Source organism: Macrobrachium rosenbergii, chromosome 27 (genome assembly GCF_040412425.1).
Source record: "Macrobrachium rosenbergii isolate ZJJX-2024 chromosome 27, ASM4041242v1, whole genome shotgun sequence".
Taxonomy (NCBI): domain Eukaryota; kingdom Metazoa; phylum Arthropoda; class Malacostraca; order Decapoda; family Palaemonidae; genus Macrobrachium; species Macrobrachium rosenbergii.
The window spans coordinates 22710440-22730567 of record NC_089767.1 but is presented as its reverse complement, the minus strand read 5'-3'; the positions used below and the strand labels follow the sequence as shown (position 1 = coordinate 22730567).

Below are 20128 nucleotides of genomic sequence, written 5' to 3'. Positions count from 1 at the left end.
CTGCAATCTGGGATTAGGTTTGTAGGTTATCAGCCATACAATACATTCTGGTGATCTTTTATACTTGTAATGAAAGACTTCACTTCTTTATCTTATTACTTCTTTACGTCAGAAATATATAAAAAATAGGAAAATAAATTCTATAAACATTTATTTTCCGACACAGAAGTCTTCATAACTTAATCAAATATCAACAGTTATTCTTTAGATTTTCTGCAGTAAGGTTTGGAAAAGTATTGTTAATACACTTACTGAATACGAATGCAATTCATAAGCTAGAAGCCACTGCAATGACAAAAAACAGTTCTTTTGCATTTTAATACAGAAATATGACCTTGTTCATCCTTTGATTCCAGTCACTATTAATGTATATTAATTCTCCTAACATTAAATAATTCAGTGAAATGTAGAAAACTAGGTGACAAGACCATATGGTCTAGCAATAGACAATCCAGTACCAAAATTATGAGTTACAAGTGTCATAGTCATTGGGCCACACAGCGATTCTGGCATATAAAGTAATATGTTCTAGCCCCGAATTTCATGCCACTAAAACATTAATTTTTTAAAAAAAATAAGGGTTAAAGTAAAACCAATTAGAAGTTTACATGTATGGACAACATCTGCAAGTCTAAGACAGATACCTACAGGTCTCACTACTCACTTGCATTTTAGGGAAACCAATGCCAACAAGGAAATTAGAGAGCCAGTTCACTAAAACTGCAATGGACATGGCGGCAGGTCGAGGGCCCTGAGAGAAGAGTTCTGCTGTGATCATCCAGGGAATACTGCCAGGCCCTACTGAGAAGAAGATGACGAAGCAGAGGGTGCTTATCACAGAGATAAAAGTCATCCACGACATCATTTCCTGTGGAGAGATTTAAGACGATCTGTATGACTTCGGAAGAGGAATTCAGCTGGTTAAGGATCAGGTACAGAAAACAATATACAGCAATAGATCCTCTGAATTTTCATTAAACATGAAGGGTAATTAAAAAAGAAAAATAAGTTTCGCAGCAATAAAACATTCAAAGACACAACTGGGAAAAACAACTGAAACAGTACACTCTCATAATAACCATAAAATATCTACAACCACTAATTCTATTTTTTATCCATAATAAAAAAACATTATTAGTTGGACATGAGAAAAAACCAGTAACATGAATTGCATGAATTCTTCTCAACCGAAATATCCTACAATTCCTTTCTGGTTAACTGATATGTTAAGGCACAGGGCTTTATCATATTTTTATAAGCACTGAAAACAAAATGTTAAGCTTCCTGAAAATGTTGTATATAAACAGGTATCCTTGATTTGATTCCCAAGACTTTAACTACGTGAAATTCTTGGATGATGATTGATTGACAGACATTCATTAAAATTAATCATAAACAAACCAATTTAATGTGTTGGAAAACTTTTCTTTAAACACAATTTTTATGCAATGTCTTAAGATGCTACAGGTCTACTACCTGAAGACCGAGCAAGACTGTGTGTGTACTCAAGTTAGGCTCATCGTTGAAGAACCTTTCCAAAACTAGCTCTGGACTGAAGCTTTGAACAAGTCTAGGAAGACAATAGAAGAAAAATCAGGAGAAGAGGACAGGAAAATAAAGCTTTTACCCAGGAGAACTTTAATTTTTTTTAACTTCATATTATCAAAGGAGTTACTAAAAGAGTTACACACATAGAAAAAAACTTTCCCTACCCACGAAGAAGGTAAGAACTTGAAGGTAAATTTCCAAGATAAAACAAGAACTCAGATGAAGGGAGAAACTAAGTCCTGTGGCAGCGCAAGAATAATCTTGAGTCCTAGGCGTAACGTGAGAGGATGGAGTCCAGATGAAATGGCAAAATGAAGAAAGCTAATTCAAGGAGCAGGCATTAGAAATGCATAGATGTCTTCCAGAACGCTGACTTAATTCTACAGAGAAGAAAAGGGTATTCAGAACAAACAACAGAAGTTTCCAATCACCAGGAGAAAAACAGGATAGGTTAAATGCTAAGGAAAATGGGAGGAATTATGCACATACTCCCAATGTGCTACTGTTTAACCAAATAAATATATCCCAATTAATCCCATGATTTGCAACACAAAAAATTTTTCAAATAAATGTGTTTTATAAATACAAACTTGACCACCAAACTTACCTAAAAAATGCAGCAGGATGAACTGCCATTTACTTTTGAAAAATAAGATATAGCTCATAGATATTTTCATTCAGGGACCAAGCATGGATAGCAGAAGGCAAGATAAAAGGTGCTAACAACGCACACACAGAATGACAGCCATAAGTGAAGGATAAATAAGGTGAAAAAGGAAACACACCATTATTGCATTAAAAGGATAAAAGTGAGATAAGAAAGGTGCAAAAGAAGCAGAACAACTTAATTATGGACCAAAGCTCCATGTCAAATAAAGGGAGTGAGAGGGGGTATCACATCTCTTTGCAAGAACAAGAACATCTGTTTAGACTCCTAGTCAGTTGCTGAAGCGCATCAAAGTGAGAGGTTCTCGTGAAACAATGGTTTCTACTTCGGTCTAATACACAGGCAGTTTCAAAAGATAAGGTATTACTTTACTGATGCTAGTCCATCCAAACAGCAGGTTGCCCACCTGTAAACCTTTTTTCAACCTGATGTCTTGCTAAGATAGTGGTTTAAATACAAATATATATTTATTTACAATCTGAAAGCGCACTCTGTTGATTTAATAACTCAAAAACCCCTAGCTTACGATGTATTAGATCTTTGAGATTTTCCAGGAGTGCATTGCTAATAAGTTCCATGCTATTCTCATAATTTTAAGGAAGCAAACTTTTACTGGATGAAATTTTCAAGCAATACCAGCTTAGTATCATGATTCATCAATACGATAAAGCTCAGACGTGAATAACTAAGGATTATGGTTAATTTCTGAAAATATCAGTTATCATTACTGAGAGCATGTTACTGAGTATTCCATAAAATATGATAAATTACTTTTATTCTCGAAGCCTCAACAAAATGTATTGCTAGAGTTTCTGTGTTACAAGCATGATAAAAGTGCACAATTTGTGATTCTGTTGAATTCATGATAAATAAGAAAACCCTGTTCCAACGTCTCATGCTGAAAAACGTCAAAATTTATAATCAAACAATTTACCAATATCGCTGATTTTAAAATCAAAGAACAAAAAGCTTCACATCAGCTTACACAGAAACTGGACACAACGATCAACTGTATTTCTACACAGAATATCATTTTACACTCGGAATAATATAACCTTTAAATTTACCCTTTAAATATGAAGGGTAACTTTCATAAACTCTTACTATGAAAAATTTGTCAGGTAGAAACACTGCATTTTGGAACATAACATTATCCTTAGGGTTAACAGTATGTATATAAAAAACAGGTATACTTTGACAATGCGACCAATCAATATTGTGGCCGGAATACAAAGCTATGGAAATTAGCTGAGAATCTAAGCAGTACTTCAGTTAAATACTAACAATATAACATAAATTATGCGGTGGTCTTTGAAGAATCTCATATTCTTACCTTGATAAGGAGACTAATGGTAATGAAGATGGAGAAGATGAACATGCCACCAAGGCCGTAGAGATGGAGCGTTCTTCTTCCCGCTCGGTCCATGAGAGGGATGGACACCAGAGTCATGATGACCATCACTGAGCCGACCCCAAGAGTGGCATACTTAGACTGCCACTCCTCGAGACCGGCGGCAGTGAACAAGGAGGTGGAGTAGTACAGCACCTGAAGGGTTACATAGGCAGTGTATTTAAGTGGTCCTCGGGAGAGTCTCAGGGGTCGAGAAATGAGCCTGAATTTCAGAAATTACGTCAGGATACAACAGTGGAAGACAGAACCAGAAGTACGAAATACAATATGACTTTCTTGTTGTCTGATAACTCTTGCATAAGTTAGTTGATGTAATTCCGATCAAGTTGACTGCTTTTACTTAAAAGTACAAAATGACCAGTCCCGCTGTAAGGAATTTTGGGAATGGTCTCTAATCACTTTAATCTTGAAAGAAGAAAGATTTCAACTGACTGACCTTTATAAGTTCAGATCATATGATTGTAGATGCAACAAAGTTCTATGAATCATAAAACGTTTAAGCGTCTGTTGTTCCCAGACTGACTATGATCCAATTCAAAATATGACAAGATTAGGGTAAATCATCAAAAGATGCACACAATACACTTCTCAAACAAGAAGCATTTAGGCCTATATATGTTGAAACTGTTGGAAACAAAAAAGAAATAAACATTCCAGAGGTGAAGGTAAAACAAAGAAAAAATGTAGGAATGCAATATACAGTCACATACATAAAAGGGATTTGCTATTAAACACTCAATTTCAAACACTGGGAAATTCATGCCCCATGATTAAAAACCAAGGAAAATGGCAGTGTGAACACTAGCAAATTTCAAAATAAAGATAACTTGTAACAACATCTTTTTATGTTACCTAAAAATTGAAGAATTTATTTTTTTTTAACTCATCACCTGCATAGATATGATCAGCTTATGATATGCTATTGAAACAAAAGAGCCTGGTGCCAAAATGAGGGTAAGGCAGTTGGTTGGCCTCATTTCCAGAAGCACTGGAGCCGACAAGCATGAAAGGCGTGGCCCCGTCATGAAGCTCTAGCATCAAGAATGAAGCATACAGTCAAAATTATGCAGAGGAATTAGCTGGAACTAATAATGGTGGTCACTAAGCATTTATTTTGTAGCAGAATTCAGGAAGAGTATATTTATATAAACTTGGAACTGTCAAGTCCTTACTTAAGCTTGTCCTTAAAAGAAAAAATAAGAAGGTGTCGTGTGGGATAATAATAATAAGTACTGGAATACTGGCGCTTAACATCAGTATTGTCTACAAATAAAAACAGCCTATGTTTAAGGTGCATCCTTCACTTTATATACTGAATATACTGAAATTAAAGTGAATATTATAAGGTGAGGCTGGAATACTGTACCTTCAGTGTGTACACTGATCAAGTCACATTCATATTTAAATGTCTCCACATACACAACACACACGCACATATCATTCATACGAGGAAGAAAAGGTAAGAAAAACTGAGAAAAGCCTCGTTATCCTGATTTCAATCACACTGATCATTAATAAATGTGCATTTATCTGAAGACTTTCACACCACATACACGCACACACACTCACATACACACACATAGTTAGTTCCAGTTACCAAACAAATTCATACACATTTACATACATGTATTCTTTATGCTTATACAGTATTCAAACACACGCACACACATACGCACAAACACAGACAATAATTTATATGTGTCATTTATATATATATATATATATATATATATATATATATATATATATATATATATATCTATATATATATATATATATATATATATATATATATATATATATATATATATATATATATATATATATGATATGTTGTGTGTATATATATATATAATGTTTGTGTGCAGAATAAAAAATATAAATATTCATATACACAGAACATACACACTCAGACGTACAAAGGCTGAATAAAAATGAAATCAGGGGGATAGTTATTAAGAAGAGATGCACGCACCCAACCACACATGTCATCAATATTAATATTTAACAACAGTTAAAAATGTTTATGCTTTACATATATGCACCAACAATCACGAACAGACGAGAATTGAAATACGTCAAATTACTACAATGCATTCATTCTGCAATGACCAGAAAATGAGAGCAGTGCTTAAACTGGACAGAATGATCCGAATATGAGTGCAGTTTAGAAAGTAGACAAAGCCTTCTAAAGGATCTCTAAATTTCAGAGTAAAATGCTTTATATAATTTTTACGAGGAGATGCTTCCTCCTCCTCTCAACACACGTCTAACTTTTGGTCTATGTACAGCAAGAGTGAATTGAATTGAAAAGAGAACAAATTGCCTTCTCCTAATTTTCTTTTGCCAGGCTCTTTTCATCTTTTACGTAACATTACAGATTACTTAACTAAATCCTGCTTAAAACTCGAGCCTTACTACAGCTAGAATATAATTTCTTCTAGCACAAGGAGTGTTGTCGCAATTACGTAAGCAAAGGCAAAAATTTTCCCACCCGATTACTGATATGTTGGCTTTGCTGTCAACCAGTCAGTTCATCGTTATCTTACCCGGAGGCCACATTGCCTCACGCAAGACAACTGAAGATTTCAGTCTGACCAAGAATGAAATATTCAGATCACCTGCTGCTGCTGGCAGCAACTGCAGCGTCAGGATAATACAAAGATGAAATGGCTGGTTCACAGCAAAGTCGATGAGGGTCACCAGCGAAACAGAACAAAAGGGAAAAAACCAAAATGGAAACCAAAAGAGGCAGCAAAAAATCCAAAGCATTAATTTTGGTGGGAACTACAGTAAAAAAAAAAAACAAATAAAAGAAAAAACTAATCAAATCAATACCAGTACTGATATGGTAACAATGTAAAGACAATATACATAAAAGACAATGGAGTCTAGTTCTAGTCAGGAAAATTTACAGGAAATAATAATAACTATATCGTAAAATAAAGTGACATAAAAAGTTCACAAGAATGGTTTGGCAAGAATCAACTAAGTGTCGGTTTTTGTCACATAGATTATTGGGTAAGTAGATTCATAAGATCACGATACCTATACATATGTATACCCAAGTCAAAGCCACGGATGTAGAATAATATTAACGATGTATATATATTTCTAACACACATACACACACACACAATATATATATATATATATATATATATATATATATATATATATATATATATATATATATATATAATATATTCACCCATATATATGCATATATATATACACTTATATATGCACACACACATAAGTATAGCTCTCATACATATACATACACATCTAAATGTATATGTATACTATATTTACATATGTATAAGCTTAAGATTATATATGTATATATATACAGTATATATATATACTTCATACATACATGTAGATATATATATATATATATATATATATATATATATATATATATATATATATATATATATATATATATATATATATATATATATATATATATATATACAGACATTAACAGAGAATTATATGGACAGAAAATCCTAAACGCACGCATACACTCACGCATACACATATGTGTAAATATATTAATTGTCTTTGGGAAGTCACCACAGGGAACCTTGAACATGAAAGATGACACACAATCTTAGAATTCACTGATATATTTGGATTTAGTTACCCACATGAACGAGTTACAAGATTAGAAGAAAGAAAAGTAATTCAAGAATGTAAACAAAATTCTGGAATAACCCACCCCATAAAATACTATGATGATTCCTTATTGATAAGAGGATCAGTTACTAACATAAGCTAAGTCACCTTTCGGAAGACGTGCCGTTACAAAGGTAATGCCTCATCTCTCACAATATAGAACTGAAAACCTAAGAAGCAGATACTCTGATATAGTACTGGGTACATAAAGAAATTCAGCTGTAAAGAGTAATAAATACCAATCCTCAATCTCTGATCAACAAGGGGATGCTATGTAAGGGTCAATTTTACTTATAATGCTCAAAAGAACTTCCTGTTTTTTCCAAAAGTGATTACACATGCATACATACACAGAAACACACACACACATATATACACATATATATTATATATAATTATATATACATATATATCTATAACTGAATCACGAAAATAAGGAACGTGATGAATATATAAATAAAGGCAATGCCACGAAGGAAAGAGAAACGACGGAGTGGTGCCAGGCCTTTTCGACTTACTGTCCTTTACTTGGCAGACTGCTAAGTAAAGGACAGTAAGTCGAAAGGTCTGCAACCACTCTGTCGCTTTTCTTCCTTCGTGGCATTGTTTATATATATATATATATATATATATATATATATATATATATATATATATATATATATATATACACACATGATCGAACTAAATATTTCCGATGATGAGATGTGCTCCAATATTTCAGGAGATAATCTGTAAATCCTAGATCCGGGTCGTCTGGTGACTTTCACAAGATGAAAACATCGAGAACGTGTTTATTAAGTTACCGTCAGCCTATCAGACTTATGGAATGACTGAAATGATTGTCAATCGCATTATAGAGTAAGATCATCAGTTACTGGAACTTTCCTTTCAGAGGTTCAAATAGCACATTAAGGGGAACGTGCAAAAATTATTTATAACTCATGGGTCAAGCACTGAATATATATATTATGGAATGACTATATAATGATTGTCAATATATATTATATATATATATAAGATATATTAGTTATATATATATATATATATATATATTATATATATAGAGGTTCATATATAGCATATATATATATATACAATGTTATATAGGCAAAAATATATTATTTATAACTATATATATATATCATATATATATATATATATATATATATATATATATATATATATATATATATATATATATATTATGTAATATATATATATATATATATATATATATATATATATATATTTACACACACATATATATTAAAGTGGTATATATGCCAATTTTAAAAAGCCGTAGACAACAGAAGAGGAAGATGGCATAAATGTGGAATAAAAAATGGGTCCTGGGTTGTCTAGGCACGTCCTATCAATTTCACTATTTTAGTGCTCACTTTTACCACATATAAAAAGAGAATATATTGAGTGGAATTATGCAACTACTGTATAACGTTTTTGTCAGAAAACTCATCTCTTAAGCTGGCACCATTTCTCCCAAGAAGTAAGAACACTATCTAAGTAAAAAGCTCCTACTTGTCATGGAGAATAATGTTGTCCATTAAAAAAAATGTCTTCTTTTGGTTTGGCTGACAGTTTACAACAATTTATAGTGTCATATAAAAAATAGAATTACGTCTCATTTTTAAAAAGTTAAATAAAAATCTGCCAACTTCTCTGCCTCGTCCTGTGGTTTTATAAATGGAGACTTGACCATACGCCGTATCAACTTTCCTAGTTTTCATCACATAACAGAACATTCATTTGTGAGTGATTTCAACTAAAATAGGGTACTCCAATATTTGATGCAACGTACATCCTTTAACTGATGAATCAAAAATGAACCACGTGAGGATAATCATCACCAACACAGCAGGCTTATCCCCTTGGGTTAAACCCACAATACAAATTACACATCTCACCTCTATCTTGCAATCATTCTCCCTCTAAATATAAAGGTCTTTCTTCTCTAACATTTTCCCTTGTCCGTCAAGCCAACACTTTCTAGATCTGCTTTCCCAAGTCACTCAAAGACTTCTGAATTACACAATGTCATCCAATGGACATACACACCTCTGCTCCTTCAATGATGTTCATCATGCTTCATGAAAATGTACAACCGCAGATATAAAACACAATCTTGTCTGAAATTTACATCCTTGAACAGGTTTCACATTCGACAAATGCTTCACATTTCATCTCTATCGGTTATGCCTCTAGCTTCCCTTATGTCCTTTTATATCATAAACTGCTTCTTTCCTTAGCCTTCAAACTTCTAACACAACTGTTGCATGACAGTCGAGACAGCCACAAAGACTATTAAAAACCCTTACCCCATCGAGTCGTTCCAAAACTCTTCGTTACAATCCATTTTTCAGATTTGCATGAACCCTTCAAGGCAACAAGAAATATGCAACAAAGAGGAAAAACTGCCCCTTCTTACTCAGAATTGACCATACTCATAAAACAAATAGGCTTTTAATACCTAGGTAACCTCACACCTCTTGCAATGAGTGTTCGGTTTTCTTGACTGTATGGGGTTTCTTGCTAAGTGCTTTATTTGGTGACTTATCACAGTACTGAGATAAAGAGGGCAATCACTCTTACTCTTGAGTTCTAAGAGAAGATGTAATATACAATCAAATGGTATTGTTATGCTTCCCGAGGCAGCGGTTATCTTAAAAAATCGTTTATGCATATGTACACTTCGTGTGTATGTATCAGACACACACACATAAACATACAGATCGCTATTTCAACATGGTCTGGTCGCGTGGAAAGAATGGAACTGAAGGTGACAGACTGATTAAGAGATAGCATCGTTGGGAAGCGTTAGGAGGGAGGAGGAGGGAAAGATTTGGAAAGCACTGGATAGATGGGTGTAAAAGAGGTATTGGAAAGGAAGGGCCTCAGTTTCCAAGAAGGTGAATGAAGGAATGTGCGTATGGGAGCTCGATCGGCTCTTAGCAAGCCTTCTGTGTAGGTGAATGACGCATTCTATATTGTGGAAGTTTTTTGCACTGTTGGTTCACCCAAGAAGCATGGACTTTGGTATGAATAGGGAGGGGGGAGCATTATGATGGCTTTTTGAGCCACCACCTTTTACAGGAAAAGGTCATATATATATATATATATATATATATATATATATATATATATATATATATATATATATATATATATATATATATATATATATATATATATATATATATATTTACATATTGAGGAATTCGACCCATTCTGTATGCAAACTGAAGTCAATCTGGTACAAGTCACTGTGGATGTTCAATTACCACAGATGTCCAGTCAGATTGCGGGGTTCTTACAAAGTCTTCAACAGTTAAATTATCCCTCAAGCCTGAGGAGTTGATAATCACTCAACCCTAGCTGAATACAAATCACTTTGTACCTTTGCACCAACAAGCTAATGAGGCAATGTGCCGGAGAAATACCAAACGTATTACAAATGAACAAGGACGCTAAAATGATATGAAACTGTAGAGAAATGATCCAGGTTATGGAGGAGGAGAAGGAAGAGATCAAACAAATGGAAAGAGCTCTTACATGTGAATATATCATTTCCTTAAATAACCAATGTGATTGCAGACCATCACGACATTTTCCGAAATTCCTAGATCACTCAGAACCAGTTTCCCGTAAGTGAAAAAAATCATTCCAGAGAAAGAATTTATGTAATTATAAATAATCGTAATCAATCATGCATTATCCATGATTATATTTCGCCTCAAAAAAAGGAAAAGATGAATAATGCTTTTTTCATCGTGAATGAATGAGCCAAGCTAACTTTGGGTGAAGAGAGACTATCACGCAGCAAAAGTAGGATGCAACCTCACACTTGGTGCCAAAATGCAAGATGTGTTCGGGCAACAAAGATGTATGTTAGAATCTGACAGCCTATGGCAGGACCTGGTAAACCTTCAGCGTTCAAAATGGATCTAAAGGAATACAACAAAGCAAAGGTGACCATATGTAGAGTCAAACCAGTTAGGTATGGAGGGAAGAACAAAAAAGGTAAATTATAAGGGAGTAGGAAGAGTAACTTGCAACTGAGGTCCAAGAAGGAAGCCGTGACCTGGACCCGATTTATATCAGGGTATTTATTCTGAAAAACACCAAACCTACGAATATTGTTTGATTCATGTACTAAGTAAGGAGCTACCTCTGACTAACGAAAAAATGATAGTAATGAAATCTCCATAACTTTGTTTAATTTAAGAACTTGTGCTTGGGTGTTAAACTGGCTGCTCAAAAGTAGTTCCGGAAACAGCATATAGTGTATACAGGTACTGCATTAGCAGCAACACGTGAGTAAAATAAAAGGCTTTTACTTAATAAAAGGAGGTGTAGGCTTAAATCCAACAGCTATCGAACTATAGCTGAAAAAAAGGAAACATTTCACATGTTAAGATTATAAATTCTCATCACAGGCGATCTGATCTGATAACACCTGAACATAAACTAAGCTATGTACGAGAGACCTATCAGGACACACTTTTTGTGCTGCTCAATAAAAACAATAACATTGAGGTTTAAGAAAACCTGCGAGGCAACGGCCGAGAAAGTACTAATTTTATGTTATTTACCTCTATTAAATAAAAAAAAATTATTTTGTCCCTGCATACTCTGCGATCTGATAGGGCCCTGGATGTATTTTTTTTTTTCATTACAGTGTTCTCAACAAATAGATCTTTATCATTCCGTTATTGTGTCTTAACCCTTACGGTAAAATTGTTATGAATTTGATAAAGAACGCAACACGGATCCTTCATAATAAAAAAAAGTATAGAGTATCAGATTATGCCTTGTTTTGTGGCTGCTACGTCTTAACAGTCAAAGTGCTGAATTTCAAATCAAAATATTGCAAGTGAAAAAACTTTGCTGTCTTCTGCACACATCCGAAATTCAATGCACATCAGGAAACTAATTACTAAGTAAAAAGTTCTACATGTGAAGATTTATCGTGCCCCATAAATGTACATAAAACATCGTCTGGCTGTTGGACATTATGCTAAACTTAATAATCTGCTTGAAAGACATGACGAATAAATGGCTAATTTGACAGAACTGTCACGCATTTTCACTTACAAAGGCAGAAATGAAATTACAGTGTTCTAATAGAAATGCAATATCCAAAACATGTCATAAGAAAACTTCCTAGCCAACAAATGGGAATCCAAATCAGGATAATATTAGGTTAAATGAAGGCAAGACATAAATAAATAGAACAAAATTTAAGTGATAAGCAATGGCAGAACTGAGGCTATCAAAGCCCCGTTTCCAAGTATTTTAAAGATTCACTGCCAGAGGTCTTGATAATGGCCAAAATTACGTATATAAATGATTGATATAACTACAACACTGGGAACTAGTAGGGTAGTAAATCATCTTTTGCTCTGACAATGTGCTAATAAGGTTATTTCCATCGTATAAGAGGAATATACAGATTACTCTTTCTTAAGTTTTTTATAGCGAAGCCTCGAATATATTTACAAGGTATATTACATACTCTTCTCTATAAAGAGTCACTATTGAAGACACCACGAGCACCTTATCAACTTATGCAAAATTGTCAGGTTAAAAAAAATGTTTGGAAAGTTGAAAATCTATCTCTGATGGTGTGAGCATGCTTTTGCTATAATATCATTCATTCCAAAAGTCGCTGGATACATGTCTTGATGTTTCTGATTTTCCACATCACACAGTCCTTCTACATTCAAAACATTATTTACACAGTGGGGTCAAAACTCTTAAAAAAGTTTCACCTATTTCTTTAGGACAGTGAAAGAAGACTATGTACGATGAAATGAGCTCTGAAACAACGCCTCAGCAGAGGAAGTTGAATTCACGTGTAATAGAAAACTTTATAAGACACAACTAACTGTTCTGATGTCAATTTTCGTCACCAATGTGTGCTGCAACAGGAGTATTGGCTGGATGACAAAATCTAAATAAAAATATATAATGCAAAACATGAAAAATACATTCTTGAATTCTGCTTCTGCGGGTGTGAAGAGGGAACATAAACTACTTTTACCCTCAAGTAACATTTGTTCCAGTTCCCTTGAGTTGCACAAACGTCTGCTCAAATCCAAACCTTTGAAATCAGAGGCTCCCGGACAAAACTAGTCACCATATCAAATTCTCAAATAACACAAATTCATAAGCATACTACTTACATCACGAGTTGGTACAGTACCATCATTTCCTAAACAATCTTCCCAAAACCTGTACTTTTCGTTTCCAGTTTACAGCAACTTACTCTTACCACCCTTTACACCCCGTGATTAAAACATATGACCTATTAAAATATCAATTAAAACAATGAACACTTAAGCATTAAAACCAAAACTTGAGGTACTTCATGCTGCTTTGAGTGACTAACTAAAAGCCTGACTGCATCCTAGCATATGAGTTATTCTGGTTTACTAACACTGAAAAAGGACAAACATTGCCAACATGCATGCTACAGAGCTATCAAAAGGTATCAAGAAAAATGGCAGGAAAGGTTTTAAATGAAATCACAAAACTCATACATAACTGTCTTGCCTTTACTTCTCCATCTTGACTGGAGAACCTCAGGCTCAGTCAGGCATTTGTTTTGAAGATCTTATTAAAAAAAAAAAAAAAAAAGGGTAACGTCCATAGACTCACGCTCACACGAAAATGCATTTGCTTTTGAGATGGATAAAGGATGTTTGGAAGATTACACAAAGCATATCCATTCAGACACTAGGAAGTTTCTCTTCAAGTGTTATTCTCAGAAAAGAAAAAGTCGTAAGGAAAACAGCAAACGAAACGAAACAAAAAAAAAGGCAGTTATCAATATGCTTTATCTGAATTGCCATGACTCAATGAATACAGCTACTGAATCACAAACCAGGTAAATACAGGATAAATAAACGATACAAAAAAAGCTACAGCATACTCCTACATCAAAATGAACATACAATGAAGGCAATTAAGGGAACAAAGAAATACTCGGCCTTAAAGTGCGTCTCATGACTTTGATGATTTACCCTTCACGTATCAATGCACATCAATATCTTCCTGACTGCTTCTTAATGACAGATTCTATTGGGCTGTACCGAGTATAAAAACAAGTCTCAATAAACTACTTGTGGTTAGAAGTGATCCTGTTACTAAATAATCTCCTCTTACTGTGAAAAAAAAATAGGTTCTTTAGTTCTATAAATTTGTAATGCTCTTTCCTTTTAAATTTCTCACTCTGGAAAAATGCTTTAAATAGTTTCTAAGTAGTGCCGTCATTCTAATCAAGTGTGATTTACAGAGAAATTTAATATTTTTTTTAGTATATTCAAACTATGAGCAATTATGTATTGACTTTGAAACATAAGAGTACCAATGAACCCCCTTTCTCTTAATATCATTCTGTTTCTCTCAATTATCAATCGAATAAAACCAATGATTTCCATGTTATTGCAACCTCTGTTACCTTTATTTTTACCCTTTAACATTCCGTGGATCTAGATCAGATTAATGTTAATATATAATATAAAAAAAATCCTTGAGTCCATAAATACATGTCCAAATTTAATTGTAACAGTAAAATTCGTGCGTTGAGTCTTGTACATCAAGGACAAAGTTAACATCGTTAACTCAATAGTATTTTCTTTACTGTCTTATTTTTGGCAAGAAATTGCTCACATCCCCCTTCAAAACAAACCTCGGTGGCAAGACAGAAATGTAAATAACAAAACAGCAACATCCTAATAAAAAACTAGCGAAGCTTTTAGACAAAATATAAATTATAAACTTTTATAACTGATCTTTCTTTTCAGACAGTCTCATTATACATACATCGACATAGAATGGATATAATGGCCATAATTATTCATAAAAAATTACCATTACTTGACATACGCAAAAACATGAAGTGAATTATTCCCTGTCTGCCCCATAGTTTCCTATTCACATTAGAACAAAAACATATCTTCCTCCTAAGTAATATATTTCTGGTTCTTGGGCATTATTTCTTTTTCATTAAAACAGTACTTAAAGCTTTTGGTGTATTTATAACCAGTTCATTGGTGGCAGATTAACAGAGAGCACTGAGATAAAACATAATGCTTCCCCAGTCTACCAGAATTAGTAAAAAAAAATCTGAGCTAAGAGACCACTGTGAATGGCACCTGACCAAGGCGATTTTGAGCATCCACATCTATGTTCAAGAACCGTGAATAAACACCTTTTTTTATTTCTTCACTACAGAAGACCCAGAGGATCTCCTAGTAAGCGAAGGGAACAAATTAAGCCAAAAAATGTGTCCTGAGACTTTCAGGACCGCGAGGACGATCTGTATGGAATTTTTAACTGACGCTGTACAAATCTGCTGCAGATGGACATACCTAATGCCCACTCTTCATCTATAATGCCCTTAACTAGCCAACCATACATCTGCTGTGGGTGGGTATGAAATGCTGTGCCACATTATCAGATACATGAAGTTGCCCATAGTCTATCCAGATACAGAGAGTTGCACATATCTGTTTAATAGCCCCTGGCACCTCTGCAACTTTAAGGCCAGCAAGACAAACGAACAGTAACCTGACGAACCCCCTTTATCTCTGGTCTGCTCATCGCCTCAGCCGCAATGTGAGACACCTCAGTAACACCAAGTATTTAATTCTTCTAAATATATCAGAAGATTGCCTATCTGTCATTGGTCAATTTGGCAATCTTGGGAGCTTGAAAAATCCCCAATTACAGAGATCAGCGTCTTTATACATCAAAAATACTCACCAAACGAAGTCCATAAATTGCAACATAATTATCCAGGTTGTGAACTATGGAAAACACTTATTTCTATGAGCCTGCTATCGTCACATTCTACTGAAACTTTCTCTCCTGTGTCCAACGAAGAGCTAATATGGAAAGGTTCTTAAGAAGTGCCTGACATGTTTTAATACGGACAATGCCACTGAAATAAGCCTCTGCTGTCTTTAATTCTTGAATATCAGTCATCATGGTTAACAGAGTCACTGGCCAAGAAGGGAAGCAACAGAACCTTTAGCAACTTGCTTGGCACCCAGCAATGCTTGCCCCTGTACTCAATACCAAGCAGATTTCCAGGTAGAGCACAACATCAGAGCACCAGTGAACAAGCCAAGCACAGCAATGGTCACAGGAATAATCCAAAGCACTGCCAGGAACTTGGTCTGTTAAGACAAAGCAGCACTAACAAGAAAACTTTCCTCTTGTCTCTTTTAAAGTATGATCCATAGACAGGGTCACCACTGCTGCATGAGATAGTGTCAGATCCAGGCATGGTCTGCACATCAGAAAGAAGGCGAGGCTAGGCAATAAAAGTAGACGCCTACTCTATCAAAGCAATATAAGATGAAATTAATATCTTGGAATTTGCTACCTGCGTCTCCTATGCCATCATGGGATACTCATCAATGAGGACTGAGATACTGGCGCCAATACTCCTCTGATCCAATCCTGCACATAAGACAAGGATCTGCTTGGGTCTACTTTTACATCCTGCATATTATTCAAAGGTGATTAGAATCCATTATGCTAAAAGACACGAACATCCAACATCCCAATCCATCAACTTACAAACAAGTCTTTTTAGGCCACATTCTAGTAAATCAAGGAGCAGCGTAACACTAAACGGAAGCATATTACAATCCAGAAAAGTTAATGTCTTGTGAGGTACTGTACGAGAGGCATAAAGCCTGTAATGAAAACCTGGATTAATGCTATGCTAAAATGAGTAGCAAATTACGAAGATATTTTACGTGGAATCTCATTTTTGCATTTCAAAAATGAGCTACTCTAGCTTCGAAAATTCTTTTGAGACTTTCCTAGGATAAAACAAGTCCTTAGAATAAGTAGTAACAAAAGGAGGTAGTCAAGAGCTTCCAGCAGGCAGGACGGTAAGCTGATCAGGTCTGACTTCAAACAAACACAACCCTGCTACTTTCGGCAATCAAGAATGAAGGTAGAATAAGCTACGGTTATGTTTTGAGGAACTTTTCACACACTTTTTGTTCAATAACTGCAGCTGGGTTCCATGAGTGGAATCCCAGTGAAAGTCTCCTGAAATACGCGAATTCCAAAGCAAATACAGCTAACATTCTCATTTCACATTTTTACAGCCACTTCAGAACAAAATATACTTTACTTAATATTTTTCTTTAAACATTGCCACTGTTGCGTAAGGAATTGAAGTTACAACGAATAGCGACAAAGAAAATATTAATTACTGAAACAATTCAAAATAAAAGGCACAATTAGAGAAGGATAACAAATTCTAATTAAAAGCTAATTTGTACAAAAATTCAGAATTTACCAGAACTGATCACTTTTGCTAGCTATATGTAATGAACATAAATTTACCATGCGTTCCCTTGCACACGCACAAACACATACATACATATACAAAGATATACGTACAAACTATATATATATATATATATATATATATATATATATATATATATATATATATATATATATATATAACTGAACTGTAAGCATATGCATCTACTTGTAGCTGCTGAAGTAAAGAGAAAATGCATATCAAAGAACCTAAAAAGAATTGTTTCGTGACACAGGGACTTAGCCAACGTCTTCAAGATTTCCCACAGTGAGGCTGTATTCAAGGTGACTAACGCTAAACCATGACCTAACTCACTCCAACGAATTGAGCCGTTATTAACAGAAAGTTAATTAATTCTAGACGAAAGTGTAAGAGGAGAATATGTCCGGTTCACTGAGTGATATTTTGACGTGAAAAACAACTGCCACAAAACACTCGTTATCAAACTGAATATTTTAAGTGAATAAATTTTTAAAACCTCCGATCTACCTAATTTTAACAGATTGCCTAATGGGATGCAAGGTTGGGCTACACATACCGATCTTTCGTTTACTTTTCGCCTACTGTCCCGGAATGTCTAAACATGTTTCCTTTTTTGGTTTAGTTATTTGTATTTATTTATTTACTTATTGATCTATTCTCATTTATTTACTTTTTCATTTTTCTTTTATGACTAATATTCAGCTTTATTTAGTGGTATGCTCCAATAACTTTATACAACAACACACATGCATATATATGTAATATATATATACACATTATATATATATATATATATATATATATATATATATTATATATATATATATATATATATTTATGTGTGTGTTTTGTGTATGTATGTATGTATGTATATATATATATATATATATATATATATATATATATATATATATATATATATATCGAATATTACACTAGAGAGTAACTTATTAATATCGAATTCACCTTACTTTATATGTGAATCATCTACCTTGGCCAGGATCCATTATTATGCCATACTGATTGATTCCTGACTATGGTAGATGCACTTATATATTAATTCCCCTTGGGTGTGAGTTATGAATTATCCCTCAAGTAAAAATAAATTCGATGTTACTAGGCTAGTTAAGGTTTCATATTTGAAAATAGAAAAATGTTGTGAAAAAAGTGGCAACTTATCATTCAATATATACATATATATATATATATGTATATGTATATGTATATATATATATATATATATATATATATATATATATATATATATATATATATATATACAGTATATATATATATATATATATATATATATATATATATATGTATGTATATATATATATATATATACATACATACAGTACATATATAAATATACATACATACATATATAAATATACATATATATATAGATGCATAAATTTCCGTTTATATAATTAATGTTTATTTTTTATGTTCAGTTTCCTTCTTTCGTCCTCTGTTTTCACTTGAATATCTTAATTAGGGAAGCTTGGCAGGTAAGCTTAAGTTATTTAAATGAGCTCCATGGAGATTTATGCACAGGGCGAACAATAATAATGATAATGATAATATCTCTGAGTTTTGTCGTATTATTTACAAGTTATTTTTGACGCAAGCATCTCAGGTACACGACTTCATTTCTTGCTTGGGGGAAAATCTGCATTTATATCTTATTTAGCACTTTTTATAACTACAAAGCAAGTCTCGTTTATTTACGCAATAACCCTCACCAGATTAAGACGTTAGGATGACAAGTTAGGAGATTTTAGCGATGGCGACAAGACCAAGATGATGCTCTTTTTTAATTTTTAATTATTGGTAAGTTTGCAAGAAATCTCTTCCATTTTTCGTGATGCATACCCCCAGGGAAATATCTTCTCACAGGAACTAATGCATGCTTCGGAATATTACTGCCTGGGCAAACTCATATTGCACAACGATGGAGTGCGTCCTTGCAGTTGTTAGTACCGAGTAGTGTAGAGGGCATGCACAGATTGCTACATGGAGTTTGTTTCCCTGGGAAATAAAACATCTTCTCTTCATAATTTGACAATAATGTATATGAACCGCCAAAACAAACAAGTCAGGCATACGAGGACTTGGTGAAAACTTGAGATGGAAAAACACAGGAAAAATGGAAGTACTGAAGATGAAGGGTATAAAAAATAAGTTGCTGAGAATGATTTAATGTTTTTATAGTGGATGGGAAAAGTTAGAATATGTAGAAGGCAAAGTGACTCTTTGGTATAAAAGTGAGTCCACTAGTGGAGTGATGTGAATAGTCAGGGGAAGTATAAATTACATGAATTATGAGTAAAGAAAAATGGTCAGGAATGGAGAATGAAATGGCTGATGCTTGCAGTTGCTAGTGTAATGATTGGGGATAATGAAGAGAAGTTGAAGAGCTTTGGCACCCAACAGATTAGGCAAGAAAGGCACCAAG

At 33.9% G+C, this 20128-nt stretch overlaps 1 protein-coding gene across 26 annotated transcripts in view; it reads right to left on the bottom strand.

Moving 5' to 3' along the window:
- Positions 1-20128, bottom strand: part of Glut1 (Glucose transporter 1) — a 515395-nt gene that overhangs the window by 43336 nt on the left and 451931 nt on the right. For all 26 annotated transcript variants that reach the window (XM_067129126.1, XM_067129128.1, XM_067129118.1 and 23 more), the window contains 2 exons: positions 3549-3761; positions 665-868 (listed from right to left, as the gene is read on the bottom strand). In XM_067129126.1, coding sequence (XP_066985227.1) covers positions 665-868; positions 3549-3761 — 417 coding nt within the window. The remainder of the gene's footprint in view (positions 1-664; positions 869-3548; positions 3762-20128) is intronic.